The 17,380-nt window shown below is 45.4% G+C and overlaps 1 protein-coding gene across 1 annotated transcript in view; it reads right to left on the bottom strand.

The window, feature by feature from the left end:
* Positions 1-3,141: 3,141 nt before the first annotated feature.
* SYT16 (synaptotagmin 16) overlaps positions 3,142-17,380 on the bottom strand; it is a 141,049-nt gene continuing 126,810 nt past the window's right edge. The window contains exons 6-8 of the mRNA XM_081911651.1: positions 11,954-12,397; positions 10,144-10,333; positions 3,142-3,486 (exon numbers count right to left, since the gene is read on the bottom strand). Coding sequence (XP_081767777.1) covers positions 3,173-3,486; positions 10,144-10,333; positions 11,954-12,397 — 948 coding nt within the window. The 3' untranslated portion in view covers positions 3,142-3,172. The remainder of the gene's footprint in view (positions 3,487-10,143; positions 10,334-11,953; positions 12,398-17,380) is intronic.

The raw sequence follows: 17,380 nt of genomic DNA, 5'->3' as shown, positions 1-17,380 counted from the left end.
CCACGCGCAATCTAGAACTATTGCATATTTTTTTAATCTCTGGAGAGGACCTTTGGAGAAACAGGTTTCAACATGAAAAGCTCGTGGCAGATTGAGTCTGCATTACCATGCAAGTGTGTCCGTTTAAAAAATGATGAAAACCTATGTAGGCAGTCCCTTCAGTGTGTTGGTGTGTCTATCCAAGCCTGTCCAGTGATATGTGAGAGCCATACACTGAGATCGTAAGCACCACTTCCTTCTTCGTTCACCTGGGGCAGGTTCAGGGATGGAAAGGCATGGATAACCTACTCAACAGAGGGTTTTCAATTGGTTCTCAAGTAACCACACTCATCATTGTGGATGGCAGGCTCTAGAATCAATCTGCATTGAAAGGAGCCTGTTGAGGACGAGTGGGAACAATTCTGGATTCAGAAAAAAAGTTAAGTTTTTGTGCTGCAAGCAAGCGTGTGTGTTCAGCCTTTGCACAGAAATGCCCACCTCTGTGTGCAAAGGCTGGCAAATGAATAATTGGGCCTTTTGCCTCGGGAATTAAGGAGCTGCAGAATGGACTTCAGCCAAAGCCCCTCCCTCAATTAAAAAAATATATTGGGATCCAGCCCTGGTTCTGGAATTCCCACTGGTGGATTAGGCAAGGAAAGAAAACACAGAGGTCTGAAGACGGACAATACAAGCCACACCTCCTTATAATTGCGACATCCATCAGTTACTGCATCAGATTCTCACACAACCATTTGAACATTGTGGAGGGTGGGGAGCTGCTGAAAGGTTTTGCATCTCCCCAACTACTGATGGAGGAGTTCTTTGCTCATTTTGGATCCATTGCTATTCTTAGCCCATAACCAAGTTTGATCACAGCCTATAGGCACTTGGAAGCTTAAAGGGTGGGGGCAGGGATCTACAGCTCTCCCAAAGGTGATCTGTTGGTCCACCTGCTTCAACTCATTGTCGTCCCTCAACCCCTTTCCAAGCCTGCAGTTGCAGCGAATTATGTTTTGTCTCAGGAATAGAAAATAAAACCCCAGGTTGTTGGTGTGTGGTTTTTTTTTAAAAAAAAGAATAGATGAGTAATATGCAGTGCTAGACCAATGACATCATCTGCATAATTTCAGACAAATCTTGCAATCCCCGTACTTCTTTGAAATAAAAAGGTGGTAATGAAAACAAAAACATGAGTTTTGGTTGATCAGTCCCTAAAACCTGCCTATATTTGTTCCTAAGGAAGGCAGCTAACTTGAATAAAATACTGGATGGGGAGGGGGTAATCTCAGCCCCGCATAATCAATCACATGACATGGTGCATACAAAGCATTTGAATGGCAATGCCCACCAAATTTCGGGGGGCCCCTCAAATATTTTATGGGGGGGGCCAAAGCCCCCTCGGCCCCTAGGAGTTGGCTCCTACGTTCCGAAGTAAGATGCATGCTTGCTTTATGACAACAGTGTATCTGGCTCTTGGGACCCTCCACCGGCTGTGTCACAGAATCATAAAATTGTAAGGGTTGGAAGGGAACCCAGGGGTCATCTAGTCCAACCCCGACAATGCAGGAATCCTAGCTAAAGCATCCCCAAAAGATGGCCATGCACTGAAGGAGCTTGCTTCGCTTACTGGTCCCTGATGCTTAAAGGAGGTCATTTTTGTCTGTGCTGGTTTTTCCTGGGCCCTGGTACCCAAGGTTGGGATTGATTTCAGCTATGGGGGGGGGGGGGCTTAATTGGTGTTCTATTGAGTCCTGACCCAATGTACTGCACATGCAGGTCTCGCTTCTTTCAGATGATTCTCCTTTCCTCATGGGAGGTGTAGAGGACGCACCAGTCTAGAAGCTAGACAAAATCTTTGCAGTCTCTGCTCCCAGAGAGGGAACTCCTGGCTCTCTACTCAGATCCAAGGAACTCCATCTATTAGCTAAACCATACAAATGGCACCATCGACAACACCCTCCATGTTCTGAGTGCACAAGCCAAGCATTGCCAGACGTTTTTTGGTGTGCAGCTTTGTACCTCAACTTGTTAAAACAAAGTTTCTAGCCCTCATGGGCTTATACTGGGAATTCTGCATCTGTGGCCCTCCAAGTCTCGTTGGATTGCCATCCCATCATCTCTGATCATTGACTGTGGCTGCTTGAGCTGAGTAGAGGGGTGGCTCAGCAAAAACACATAGGCCATGCTCAGTTTAGAAAACGGAAGGACCACACTTGGAGGAGGCTGAGAAATTAAAAAGGAAGACTTGAGCAGGGTCTATCATGGTCAGACCAGCTTTTACGCCCAGTTTCTCCGACTATCCTACACTATAGTGCTGACGGCCAGCCTTCTAGATACTGTCTTCCCCCTTCCATGGCTTCTACCAAACATTCCCGCCGGAACCATTCATTCTTTCCATTCTTTGCCAAGCAGCCTCTTCCAAACGTCGTCTCAGCGCCTGCCATCGTATAAGCAAATTGGAGCCGAGCCCAATGTTCCCCAGCAAGCATTATTTTTGGCGTGGAAAAAGGGGATGGGAGGGTTTTGAAGAGAAAAACTGTACCCTCAAAGCATACTTCTTGCATGACAACTTGCTGCTGTTTACAGACGCTCTTCCACTGGCCAACCAATCAGATTTGGCTACATGATGGCATCGCCAAAGACAAAGAAAGCCTCATTTGGAAGCGGGGAATCTCAGGGACTGAATGCAGCCCCCCCAGGCCTTGCAATCTGGTCCTCAAAACTCAATGCCCTGGCCGGAATGAATCCTTTCAACCCTAAAAACGTCTCTTGCTGGTGTGGACAAGGACTGTGTGCTGTGGGTGTCTAGAAACTCAGCCTACTGGACAAATGTAACGTTCACCTCCCATTGCCCCCACCCTCCAATTTTGCCTCTGGCCCTGCTCAACAGTCGCATGTGGCCCTCGGGAGGTTGCCGAGAGCAGAATGAGGCCCCGGGGACAGAAAAGGTTCGTCAGCCCTGGCCTACTTCTCTGAGGGGCCGGATCCGAGTGCCAATCCTGCTCTGCCTTTGCCAGTGGCATGGCTGTCGTTTTGAGAGATCTTTTGGGGAAGGGAAGAGTGCAAATACAACTGTGACTAGTAAAAATCGTCAGAAGTCCAGTTCATAACTTGGCAGTCCTTTGTGTTTCGGACGCCGGGGAGGGTTGGCCTAACCCTCTGGGCCATGCCGGGACCTCGGAGGCTCTTCTCCTTAGGATTCCAGGAGAGTATGCCACCGGCACACCTGCTGAGCCTTGCATTCCTTCATCTCCTGCCAGTGGCTCAGCTCTTCCTCCCCGCTACTGTTCTGCCCCATGGAGAGCCAGCCGATCATCTCCTTGCGCTTGATGCTGCGGCGGTTGTAGACGGAGATCATCAGCGTGACGTCCGACAGCTGGAACAAGGCAACCTGGAAGACGAAAGTCTCTTTGTAGACGGGATTCGGCTGTCCCCGGCGGAGCGACGTCTTGCAGCGGGACATCTCCTGGCCGACAGAGTTGAGGAGGCAGAGCTTTCCGTAAGTGTCTGCAGGACAAAAATGGACATGCGAAGAAAGGGGGAAGGGACAGGTTATTGCAGGGGTCAGCAACCTTTCTGTTTCCTGCTTGGCAGGGGGTTGGACTAGATGGCCCTTGTGGTCTCTTCCAACTCTATGATTCTATGATTTTTTTCAAAAAAAATATTCAAATTTTTAAAATTGATTTCCACATTTATAACAAATATAACATAAAAAACACACAAAAGAAAACACATTACAGTACTAAAAAGAAAAAGAAACAAAAATATAAGCACATATTACTTGTTGAACCCAATTTATCTTTCATTGTTAACTGACTTCCTCGAATTTCAATGTATCACCTTGTAACAGCTCTCCAAAATCATCGTTAACTCCTTCATTTTACCTTTTTAAGCAGAGGGCTGGTCCACCGTCCCTCAGACCCTGTGGGGGGCTGGACTATATTTTGTAAAAAAATATATATGAACAAATTCCTATCCCCCACAAATAACCCAGAGATGCATTTTAAATAAAAGCACGCATTCTACTCATGTAAAAACATGCTGATTCCCGGACCATCCGCGGGCCGGATTTAGAAGGCAATCTGGCCCATGGGCCTTAGGTTGCCTACCCCTGGGTTATTATTTCTAAATATGTAATTTATAGAATCTTAAGAGCTGGAAGGGACCCGAGGTCAACCCTCCACAATGCAGGTATGATATGATAATATATGATATGATGATATGATGGTGGACTTGGAGGTTTTTAAGCAGAGGTTAGATGGCCATCTGTCATGGATGCTTTAGCTGAGATTCCAGAATTGCAGGGGGTTGGACTAGATGACCCTTGGAACCCTCTATTCTATTCTAGTCTATTCTAATGAAAAAAAATGTAAGCACTACGTCAGTGGCTTATCTCTGTTTTGAAGCCACCCCGAGGGCTGTTTTGGAGATGAACAGCCACTTTTTAACCAGGAAGAATGGCCACAATACTACTACTACTAATACAGTGGTACCTCTGGTTAAGTACTCAATTCGTTCCAGAGGTCCGTTCTTAACCTGAAACTGTTCTTAACCTGAAGCACCACTTTAGCTAATGGGGCCTCCTGCTGCCGCCGTGCCGCTGGAGCATGATTTCTGTTCTCATCCTGAAGCAAAGTTCTTAACCTGAAGCACTATTTCTGGGTTAGCAGAAACCTGAAGCATATGTAACCTGAAGCGTATGTAACCTGAGGTACCACTGTAAGAAAAAATAACTTTTTATTTATACCCTGCCCTTCCCAGTTCAAAAACCGGGCTCACGGCGGCTAGCAACAAATTTAAAACACTTAATTGTAAAAGCAGGATAAAATACAGTATAAAAACATGAATAACAATAAAATTCAATGTTCAGAAATCAATTTAGGGGAAATCCATCTAATAAGCATTAGATAATCTCCAGGGCTAGCTGGCTGAATAGGTCCTATATGGGCCAGCGAGGCCAGGGGAGAATTAGCTGTGGGGTCTCAGAGCGGGTAATCTTCATAAAAGGGGAGAGGGAGGGAAGAGAAGGGAAATAGAAGATCGGCCAGAATTCAGATTAAAGGCTAGGTGGAATAGCTCTGTCTTACAGGCCCGACGGAAGGGGGTTAAATCCTGAAGGGCCCTGGTCTCATGGGACAGAGCATTCCACCAGGTCGGAGCCATCACTGAGAAGGCCCTGGCCCTGGTGGAGGGTAGTCTGACTTCCTTAGGGCCCGGGACCTCTAAACCATAGTTATTCATGGACCATAAGGTCCTCTGCGGGGCAGACCAGGAGAGGCAGTCCCGTAAATACGAGGGCCCTAAGCCCTAACCTGAATATCATGGACAGAATCAACACCAAACATCAACAGCCCAGTGCGAACGTGTTGAAATTAAACCTAGCTTTCATTAGGTCTGCTCTGTGTGCAATTTAGCTGAGTACAACTGGAATGGCAACCCTCAATCTTTCCCTGAGAGCATCCCGCTCCTTTCTCTTTGTGACGCGCTCTTTTCCACACCTCTGCGCCTGAGAAACAAGGTGCAATGTCTCGCTTCTGGCGCGAAAACACTTGTATACGGCTCAGAAGCAAGGAGTTCCTCTCCAGGCAGCTTCCTCTCCTGTCACTGCTGCTGTCATCAATGTTTGTGTGTCTGTTTTTCTGTGCATGTTTTGAACGAACAGCCTTCAGACATTTTGCTACAAGTTCTAGGATGAGCACATCAGCGTACCTGAGTGGGCATTTGGGAAACATACAGGCGAGCCTCCCCCAGACATGTAATTCTATTACATATGTTCGTTTGAATATTGTAATATTTTTTATTCAGATGCTTTTTAGAAGTCTGCTTTTATTGCTTTTTAAATGAATATTTTATACTATTTTATATAAACCTAAACGGTGGGAGTGTGCTTTTTTCAGTGAGGTAAAAATCTAAGTAGACAAGTGATTTGGGAAATGAGAGAGCAATCTCTTTTACAGTTCTCTTTTAGTATTTTATTTATTGTAGCTTTTTTCCTGGCAGAAGAGTTTTCAGGTTAACTCTTCCCAGGAAAGATGTGCTCAGTGTGCCCCCTTTAAGATACAAGGTTTGGACCCCATCACTGCACACACTGTCACACTCCAGTCCTTGCTAGTTATCTGGTTGTTCAGTCCTCTAGTGGCAAACATGGACCTGGGAGATCAGGGTTCAAATCCCCACTTAGTGGCCGCCAAGACCATATAACACTGGTCCGTAAAAACTTACATTGGCTCCCAGTATGTTTCTGAGTACACTTCAAAGTGTTGGTGCTGACCTTTAAAGCCCTTAACAGCCTTGCCCCAGTATATCTGAAGGAGCATCTCCACCCTCATCGTTCTGCCCAGACACTGAGGTCCAGCTCCGAGGGCCTTCTGGAGGTTCCCTCACTGCAAGAATTGAAATTATAGGGAACCAGGCAGAGGGCCTTCTCAGTAGTGGCACCCTCCCTCTGGAACGCCCTTCCACCAGATGTCCAGGAAATAAACAACTACAGTCATACCTCATGTTACGTTTGCTTCATGTTACATTTTTTTCAGGTTGTGTCCCACGGTGACCCAGAGGTAACGGAAAGGGTTACTTCCAGGTTTCACTGCTCGCACATGCACAGTAGCCCTAAATCACCCTTCGTGCATGTGCACAAGCGCCAAATCACGCTGTGGACCTGCACAGATACGGCGCTTCAGGTTGCGGGCTTTTCATGTTGCGAACGGGCCTCCGGAACAGATCCCGTTCGCAACCAGAGGTACCACTGTACCTGACTTTTAGAAGACATCTGAGGGCAGCCCTGTTTAGGGAAGTTTTTAATGTTTGATGTTTTATTGTGTTTTTAATATTCTGTTGGGAGCCACCCAGAGTTGCTGGGGAAACCAGATGGGCGGTGTATAAAATTATTATTATTATTACTGCCATAAAGCTCATTGAGTGGCCTTGGGCTGGTCATTGTTTCTCAGCCTAACCTACCTCACAGGGTAGTTGTGGGGATCAAATGGGGGGGGAGGGGAACCATTTACGGCACCTTGACACCTTTGGAGGCAAATGTGGCATACAAAAGCAATTGCAATCATAAATCGGTACCTGTGCTGTCCTTTACCCTCAGATTACTTGTTTATTTAAAATATGTACCTACTGTACCCATTTCAGGTCAGAAGAAAAACAAGAACATGGAAAATAATTTGCTGCCCAAGTTTATGAAAATGCATAGGAGGTGACCAAGATGATCAAAGGTCTGGGAACGGTCGAGGGAGCTTAACCTGGAAAAGAGGAGGCCAAGAGGGGATATGAGATCCATCTCCATATATCTCAAGGGCTGTCACATGGAAGATGGAGCGAGCTGGTTTTCTCCTGCCCTGGAGGGTAGAACTCGAACCCATGGCTTCAAGTTGCAAGAAAGAGGTGTGACAATAACATATGAGAGTGCTGGAGGTGAAATAATTAAACAGGTTACCCATTCAGAACGCAGGGGGTGGAGTCAGAGGGACTATAAAACCAGCTCTGGGAGGGGGGCGAAAGGGGAGTTCGCTGGGAGGTTGGTTGGAGTGGGAGTGAATTGGGATAGAGTTTGTGGGCAGGTTGAGTTAGTGTAGCGAAAGAAGCTGAGTCAGGAACAGTTAGGGGCTAGGAAGACAAGTAAATATCTGAGAAGCGGTTTAGTGAGTGAGAGCAGGTAGCGGAAGTTATAGGTCTGGATAGGCACCCCATGAATGTAATTGACCAATACCGTTTGTGAAACCACACGCTTGCTAAACTGCAATAAATAAACAGAAGTTTATGTTCCAATTGAACCCTGACTGGACTCAGTATTGTCCCAGGTAGGGCCTGGGCGGTGGCAGCGAGAAATAAAGTGGTGGCACAGGGATCTGTAGACGGTGAAACGTCCGGGGACCCTGTGTGATCGCCACAAGGGGATTCTGACTAAACATCAGGAAGAACTTTCTGGAAGTAGGAGCTGTTCAACAGCGGAACGAACTCCCGCGGGAGGCGGTGGGCTCTCCTTCCTTGGAGGTTTTTAAGCAGAGGTTGCATGGCCATCTGCCATGGATGCTTCAGTTGAGATTCCTGCATTGCAGGGGGTTGGACTAAATGACCCTCAGGGTCCCTTCCAACTCTATAGTTCTATGATTCTATGATTCAGCCATATGGATAATTAACACAATTAATGGTGCTTCCCAAGGAATAGGGGGCCTTGAAAGCTGCACTCAGAAGTTCTGGAAGTCAGCATGATGCAGCTCGATTCTCACTGGGGTTCAGCGCTAATCCCACAGCTTGTTAATGAGACACAAAAAGGTGTCTCCAAGTGCCACTCATGCTGTCTGTAGGGATATCGCGGAGTGGGGAGTGGGGAGTGGGGTCCGGAGGAAGCACACTTCCCCACCAGCAGGCAGCCACAATCTGCCTGCATGCGTGACCTTGGGGTGCAGGGAACCCCCCCCCCAGACAAGCCACAGCTGTCTGTACATCGTTCCACCTCTGCCTGACCTTTCGCGATCACAGCAGTTTGCGGTGTCCTGTCTGGAAGTTTTTCCCTGAGACGCTTGTCTCCTACGTCATACATCGAGCAAGGGGAAATGACGCTGTGGAACAGGTGCCAAAATAGCTCTGCACCACCCCACGATTTCGGGACGGAAGATGTGTAAAGGTCACAGCCCCAAAATGTATTTGCCTGGCTTGCATGTTTGTCTCAATAAAAGGAGGCTCCGCAGGAATGGTGGTAGCTCGCTCGCTCGCTTCAGACCACCTGTGCGCAGCTCACATCATGATCAACACCTGTCTTGGGCCTTCACTTCACTGTCGACTCCTACAGGATGTGATCGGCCCAAGCAAAAACCAAACAAACCATAAAATAAATGGAGGAAATGGAATTTGCTTTGCAGGGCGGAGGCCAAAGCTCAGCTGACGAGAGTTGTTAAATCATTTCACTATCAGCGTTGCGGGAAGACACCCCACCTTTGTTTGCTACGCTCCTCCTATGTCACCAGGAAACCTTCTCTGAAAAGCAGCGTCTTATCCAATACATTTCTGATGCTCTAGGAAGCATCGCTTCCCATGAGTGACACCTATTTATTTTGCCCCGTGGCTGCCTCCAATCAAGCAGGTGTCTCGGCCTCCAATAAAACAAGTATTTTTTTTTCAGGCAACACAATAAACCTGCACAAGAAGTTGTCGTTTTCTGTTCTGCTGTTTCCATTCTGCTGCAGTTCGTCTTCCACCCAAAACTCTGTTATTTGCCTCGCTGTCCTTTGCGGCAAAACTTTGTGACTTTCACAATTAGCAAAGTCACGTCCTCAAAACATTATTCCACCCCGTTCATTTCAACGCAATGGAAATGCAATTCAGATTGAGGGGGAGTGGTGTAATTAATTACGTATTGTTTGCAGACTGAAGGCCGCCGCGGAATGCCGGTTGTATTTGCTGGATTGATTTCTGTCCCAGACATGGGAAAAAATACGTAATTTTCAGCCTGTTTCTGCTTAAATCGGAATCCTTAGACATTTCTAGGTGCGAGTGGGGATGTGTGAACACGCCCTCAAGCACAAATCTCTCTTTGAAATTGCCTTCCACTGCCTGGAGAAATATCTCTAGCTTTATTTATACCCCTCCTTTCTATATAAAATGCCATGGGCCATGAAATATACTCGGAGTCGAGTGTGGATTTCATGCTCTTTATTCAGCTCATAGTATTGAGGAATGGAAGTTCCCCCAAAACGTCTGCTTTATATACATTATTTACACAATGGGACCCACGTGATTGGCTAATTCCGGGATTCTCCTGTAGGCCAATCAGGTTGCGGATTCACTTCCACCTGGAGCTGGATTGGGTGGCTCCTGTGGACCAATCAGACCGCTGCATTCTGGATCCTATTGTTCTAGGACCAATCAGACTGCTGCATTCTGGATCCTATTGTTCTAGGACCAATCAGACTGCTGCATTCTAGATCCTATTGTTCTAGGACCAATCAGACTGCTGCATTCTGGATCCTATTGTTCTAGGACCAATCAGACTGCTGCATTCTGAATCCTATTCAACTCAGTACATAACAGGCAACTATATCGCATCCCCTCTGCTCCTGACTGCAAGCTTCTGAATTCAAGCCCAGCCACATCTGCTAAGCTAGGAGATTTTGCATGCTGGCTACAAAACAACAACAACAAAAAACCGCTTTTACATACCAGGCGGCCTGTTAATAGCCAGGTTCCGGAAGTGGCTGCCTTTGATCATTTCGACAGACAGGCGCCCCGTCGTGGCATTGTAGGATAGGCCCACCAGCAGTTCTGGAACCCCTCCGTGTGACAGGGACTGGGTCGAAGAAGCACTGTCGCTGTGAGAGATGGCCGAGAGACTCATCTGGGATCCTCCGCTCTGTTGGGGATGGAGAACAGAGAGTAAGCATTAACCAGCAGTTGGAGGGAACGTTATTTCATATGTGGTGGACTTGTAAAAGGGTAAAAGAGTACACGGGCTGTGAACGTGATCTGTGTGGGAAGCACATTCGCAACCCGCAGCATTTGCAACCCGTAGCGCCCCGTGTGTGCGCACGTGCGGGTTGCGATTCAGCGCTTCTACACATGTGCAAAGCGCGATTTAGCACTTCTGCACATGCACGAAACCCGGAAGTAACCCATTTCAATACTGGCGGGTTTCGGCGCATCCATAACCCGAAAAAACACAACCTGAAGCGTCTGACCTGAGGTATGACTGTATTGGGAAATGATCCATAATGAATTGCAAAAAAATGTTTAAAAGTACTTTCCCCAAAAAACCCAGAGTCCTTTCTGTTGGAGATAATTCAGACTGAAATTCCCAGGTGTCAGAAAAGGTTTTTTTATGTATGCCACTACTGCGGGCCGTGTTTCATTAGCCCAAAAACGGAAAACGAGCGAGGTTCCAACCAAAGAACCTGCGGGACCAGAGATTCTTAGAAGACTGGAGTAAATATTTGAACTATATGGAAAGCAATTGTAATAAGCAGATTACGCTAGTAGGACTGCAAGAAGTTCTGTAAGGAGGATTATACGAAACATTGCAAGGAAGAGAATTATTAGTTAATGACAATTAAAAGTAACAGAGAAATTAAGAAATTAACCTGGCTTGAGAGCAGTACATGTGAAAAGGATCTAGGAGTCTTGGTTGACCACAAACTTTACATGAGCCAACAGTGTGACGCGGCAGCTAAAAAAGCCAATGCAATTCTGGGCTGCATCAATAGGAGTATAGCATCTAGATCAAGGGAAGTAATAGTGCCACTGTATTCTGCTCTGGTCAGACCTCACCTGGAGTACTGTGTCCAGTTCTGGGCACCACAGTTCAAGAAGGACACTGACAAACTGGAGCGTGTCCAGAGGAGGGCAACCAAAATGGTCAAAGGCCTGGAAACGATCCCTTATGAGGAACGGCTAAGGGAGCTGGGCATGTTCAGCCTGGAGAAGAGGAGGTTAAGGGGTGATATGATAGCCATGTTCAAATATATAAAAGGATGTCACATAGAGGAGGGAGAAAGGTTGTTTTCTGCTGCTCCAGAGAAGCGGACACGGAACAATGGATCCAAACTACAAGAAAGAAGATTCCACCTAAACATTAGGAAGAACTTCCTGACAGTAAGAGCTGTTTGACAGTGGAATTTGCTGCCAAGGAGTGTGGTGGAGTCTCCTTCTTTGGGGGTCTTTAAGCAGAGGCTTGACAACCATATGTCAGGAGTGCTCTGATGGTGTTTCCTGCTTGGCAGGGGGTTGGACTCGATGGCCCTTGTGGTCTCTTCCAGCTCTATGATTCTATGATTCTAAGTGATAAAGAACGGAAAATCTTCAGAGGCTGTTGACGGAAGTCTAAAATATTGTATAAGATAAGAAGTTATGTTAAATGACTGCTGGAAAAGATATGTTTAAAAATTAATAAACATGTATATATAAAAAAGAAAAGTCTCAGTAAAATTTATGGGGGATGGGACCACGTTAGGTGGCTTCTTCCAGCCTAAAAACTTACACACAAGTTGCTCCTTGGCTCCAAGACTAGCGTGACCTTCATTTCCCCTTCCTGGTTCAGGTGGCTGAGATAAAACAGGTGTTCCCCCATCATCCTCTCCTTGATCATTTTGCGCACGGAGTAGAGGCGGAACCGGAGGGCGTAGCTGCTCAGCTCCTCCGGCGCCAACTTGCTGAAGGTCACCTTGTCCTTGAACCCGGGGCTGGGGCCTCGCTGGACGCTGGTCTTCCCTCTCTGCTTCTTGCTGGGCATCAGGACCACGTGCACCTGCCAGGAGCTGGCTCCGCTGCGGTCCTTGTCGGGAATCTCCTTCGCCTCCAGGACCGTCACCAGCAGCTTTTGGCTCGAGGGCTTGTACTCAAAGAGGACGTCCAGGTCGCCGCACTTGGAAATTGGCACACGGCTGCTTGGCGGAGCCGGAAGGGCACTCGCTCCTTCGTGATCCTGTGGAGGAGATATATAATGTGGGTAAAAAAATAAGTAATATTAATATTGTAATAGGGATGCGGGTGGCGCTGTGGGTTAAACCACAGAGCCTAGGACTTGCTGATCAGAAGGTTGCGGTTCGACTCCCCGTGACGGGGTGAGCTCCTGTTGCTCGATCCCTGCTCCTGCCAACCTAGCAGTTCGAAAGCACATCAGAGTGCAAGTAGATAAATAGGTACCGCTGTGGCGGGAAGATAAACGGCATTTCCGTGCGCTGCTCTGGTTCACCAGAAGCGGCTTAGTCATGCTGGCCACATGACCCGGAAGCTGTACGCCGGCTCCCTCGGCCAATAAAGCGAGATGAGCGCCGTAACCCCAGAGTCGGTCACGACTGGACCTAATGGTCAGGGGTCCCTTTACCTTTACCTTAATATTATAACAATTTATTATTTATACCCCACACATCTGGATGAGTTCCCACATCCACTCTGGGCAGCTCCCAGCAGAATATTAAACAGAATAAAACATCAAGCTGGGAATTTGGGTTAAAAAGACATAACCTAAGAAATGTTCTGCAGTTCTCACTGTGGCCAAGTATATACAGTGGTACCTCTGGATGCGAACGGGATCCGTTCCAAAGCCCCGTTCACATCCTGAAGCGAACGCAACCTGCATCTGCACGTGCGTGGGTCGCGTTTTGCCGCTTCCGCGCATGCGCGTGACATCATTTTGAGCGTCTGCGCAAGCGGCGAAACCTGGAAGTAACGTGTTCCGTTACTTCCGGGTCGCCGCGGAGCGCAAGCCGAAAATATTTAAGCTGAAGCGTATTCATCCCGAGGTATGACTGTACCAACCATCATTTCTCTGATGAAAATAGGGATGTCCTGTTGCAATAACAACAACAACAACCTCCTGCCCAACTGTCTGGGTTGCCCCAGCCACTCTGGGCGGCTTCCAACATATATATAAAAATGTAATAAAACACTGAACATTAATAAACTTCCCTATGCAGAGCTGCCTTCAGATGTCTCCTAAAGGTTGTATAGCTACTCATCTCCTTAGCTCAGGGGTCTCATAACTCCATACCCTCCAACGTTTCTCTGATGAAAATAGGGACGTCCTAGCATACTGTCCAACATTTCTGCCATGGAATTCTACTCAGTATTGATCCAGAGTAGATTCCAATGGATAGTCAGCAGAGTAAAACCTTAAACATGTTGCATGATTCCCGAAAAATAGACCAGAGCCAATTAATATTTCATCCAGCAGAGCTTTACTGCTACTGAAGGCAAATGAGCATAATGGTCACAAATCCAATACAATCAAGATTAGCACTGCCCGTAAGAAATCCAGTTGCAGAAGACTTAATTAAAACTTACATTAACTTTACCTTACCTTACAATAACTTAACACTAAGCATACTATGTACAGAACACCACACCAGAAGGAAAAGAGATAGAAAGAGAAAATGAAACCCAGGCTCCTTCTGGCCCTACTTTTATAGTCAGCATGACCTTGACAGAAGAGAAAAGAGAACTAGTTTTTTTTTTTTTTGCATTTTAATTTTTTTTTATTAATTTCATTATTTATACATTATATCCATATTTCAACACATCTCATACATTTTGAACTTCCTTCAGCGTCGTTGACATTCATTCGTGTTTGTATCTTTAAGTCACATTCCATCCTTTCATATTGCCATTCGTACCTCCCTTTATACATTATTTCGATTAAACAATACTTGTTAGTTCTTTACAGTGCCTCTTTAAATCCCACTAGCGTTGTATTTACAAAACATTTGTTCTCCAGATAACCCACAAATTTCCCCCAGTCTTCAATAAATTTTTGATCCTTTAAGTATCTTATTTTCCCTGTTAATTTATCCAACTCGGCATATTCTGTCAGTTTTGCTCTCCACTCTGCAACCGTTGGGATTTCTTCCTGCTTCCACCTCTGGGCTACCACAATTCTGGCTGCCGTAACCGCGTACTGGAAGAGTTTGCAATCCTTTCTCCTAATGTCCTTTCCCACAATACCTAATAGAAAGGCTTCTGGCTTTTTTACAAAGGTATAACTTAACATCTTTTTCAGTTCATTGTAGATTTCCTCCCAGAAGCTTTTAACTTTCTTGCACTCCCACCATTGATGGTAAAAAGTCCAGCACTTGTTATCTACCTTATACATCTTAGCCAGTTTTACAGGTGTCATATACCACCTGTATAGCATCTTCATCATATTTTCCTTAAGTAACGTACAGGCCGTAAATTTTATATTCACTCTCCATAGCTTTTCCCAGTCCTCCATTTGGATATTATAACCGAAATCCCTTGCCCATTGTACCATCACTGACTTCACTTCCTCATCCTTCGTATTCCACTCCAACAATATTTTATACATTTTTGAGAGGTTTTTATGTTCGTTGTTTATTATCTCTTTTTGGAATGTCGATTCTTTTTCCTCATATCCCCTTTCCTTCACCTCTTTTTTAAACATCTCGTTTATCTGGAAGTAGTGCAGCCAGTCCTGTGTAAATACTTTAACCTGATCGTATGGTTTGACTTTCCACTTCCCTCCTTCATTAATAACCATTTCTCCATACTTCCCCCACTTTTCTTCCATATTAACTTTCTTTACGCTTATTATCTCCAGCGGGGATAGCCAGTGTGGTGTTTTCGGCTCTAATATATTTTTATATCTGTCCCAAACCTCTATTAGTGGACCCTTAAAAATGTGACTGCAAAATCCCTTGTGCACTCTCTTTTTATCCCTCCATAGGTACGCATGCCACCCAAATTTGTTATTATACCCTTCAAGGTCTAATAGCTCTTTATTCTCCAACTTTACCCATTCTTTTATCCAACACAGGCATGTTGCTTCGTAATACAATCTCATGTCTGGTAGGGCAAAGCCCCCTCTTTCTGTTGCATCTGTTAACAACTTAAATTTGATTCTGGGCTTCTTCCCTTCCCAGACATAAGAGAACTAGTTTAAACCAACTTCTCGGAAGGAATAACCCAAACATCACAAACCTTCTGCTTGTTTCTTTCGCACAGAGAAGCTTCCAGAACCCTCTTGAATTAATTAAAATAGGAAAGATCTCTACACATCAGATCAATACTTTCTGCACTAAGAAATGCAAAGTGACAATTTCAATTATTGTTTGTTTGTTTGTTTGTTTGTTTGTTTGCACCCCACCCATCTGACTGAGTTGCCCCAGCCACTCTGGGACATTCTAAGGAAAAGCAGGACATTCCAGGATCAGATCAGAAACTGGGACGGATTCTGTAAATCCAGGACTGTCCCTGGAAAATAGGGACACTTGGAGGGCCTGTAACTAGACATCCACGGGAAGCTTGCAAACAGGACTTAAGTGCAACAACAATACTTTCTTTTTTTATATATAAAAAATTTTATTGAAAGTTTTTTGATACAATAAGCAAAGAAAAACAACATAAGCAAAAAAAAAACGAAAGAAAAACAAACATAAAATTTAACATCTTATAATAACCAACTTTTCTTCATTTTTGGACTTCCTCAGGTCTCTCGCTCCTACTTTCCAAATTTATAGAACTTTAATCAGCAATTTATCTCCTTATTTCCATTCTTATTGTACACATTTCCAATGTTTTATCCCTAACTTTGAATATTTCCATTTAAGTTTTAGATACCTAATTTTACCATAATATTTATTCAAAATTTATTTTTCTCATATAATTCACTCATTCTCATAGTCTTTTCACCAAACTTTATGGTGCCCTGTTAATTTCAAATCTCTCATCCTTCTTAGCACTCATATAGTTTACAGTGTTTTTGTAGGTAGTCCTTAAATTTCTTCCAATCCTCTTCCACTGATTCCTCTCCCAGGTCTCGGATTCTGCCAGTCATTTCTGCTAGCTCCATGTAGTCCATCAGTTGCATCTGCCATTCTTCCAGCGTGGGCAAATCTTGAGTTTTCCAATGTTTGGTGACAAGTATCCTTGCTGCTGTTGTTGCTTACGCAACAACAGTACTTTCCCCTCTTGGGATTCCGGCCAGAAAGTCTGGACCCTTGCGGTGGTATTAAAATTCCGGGATCACGTAATTTCTTTGGAGGGGTAAAGAGCTCCGAAGTCCTCCCAGCTGCGAAAACTGCAACCAGGGCCTTAATGCATTTTCAAGCTACTATCAGCCAAGGAAGATCTTTGATACAGGACTTTTAGCCTGCCTGCTGTCAGCTGCTTAGAGTGTTCTTCAATATAATAACAGTTATTTTTGTGCTCTGTGGTTCTCTGTAAGCCTCGCTGCAATTTACACTTTGCAATTGCAACAACACTTTGCCTTGCTTTGTTGTGAACGAATATTCGGAGGCAAGCTGCATGGCAATAGGAATCGCTGTAGCTCCATGATTCTGGAGTTTTGTCAGACTGCAGGCCAAGAAGCCAAGCGAAAGCAGGATCTTAGACCAGGGATCCAGTCTCTTCTCTTGGCATTAGGTGTTGGGACAGAGGCCAGTGGGAGGTAAGGGAAACACAAAGGAGCCAAATAATTACTATTATCAGTGCTATTTTACTAGAAAAAAGAGGTGCCGGAACACTCAAAGAACGTCTCCCTTGTTGTCTTATAATGGTAATGGCACATACCTGAGAGGTGCCAGAACTGAGCTCCAGTGAGTTCCGGCTGAAAATAACTATTATTATTATTATTATTACCATCATCATTATTAAAATGTGTAGACCAGAGGTCAGCAACTTTTTTCAGCCATGGGCTGGTCCACTGTCCTTCAGACCATGTGATGGGCCGGACTATATTTTAGAAAAAAGATATGAACGAATTCCTACGCCCCACAAATAACCCAGAGATGCATTTTAAATAAAAGCACACATTCTACTCATGTAAAAACACACTGATTCCTTGACCGTCCGTGGGCTGGATTTAGAAGGCGATTGGGCCACATCCAGCCCACAGGACTTAGGTTGCCTATCCCTGGTGTAGACTGCCCTTCATCCATAGATATTAGGGTGG

The sequence above is a fragment of the Podarcis melisellensis genome (genome assembly GCF_964234715.1).
Source record: "Podarcis melisellensis genome assembly, chromosome: 1".
Taxonomy (NCBI): Eukaryota; Metazoa; Chordata; class Lepidosauria; order Squamata; family Lacertidae; genus Podarcis; species Podarcis melisellensis.
This window is presented reverse-complemented; position numbering and strand designations above follow the sequence as displayed.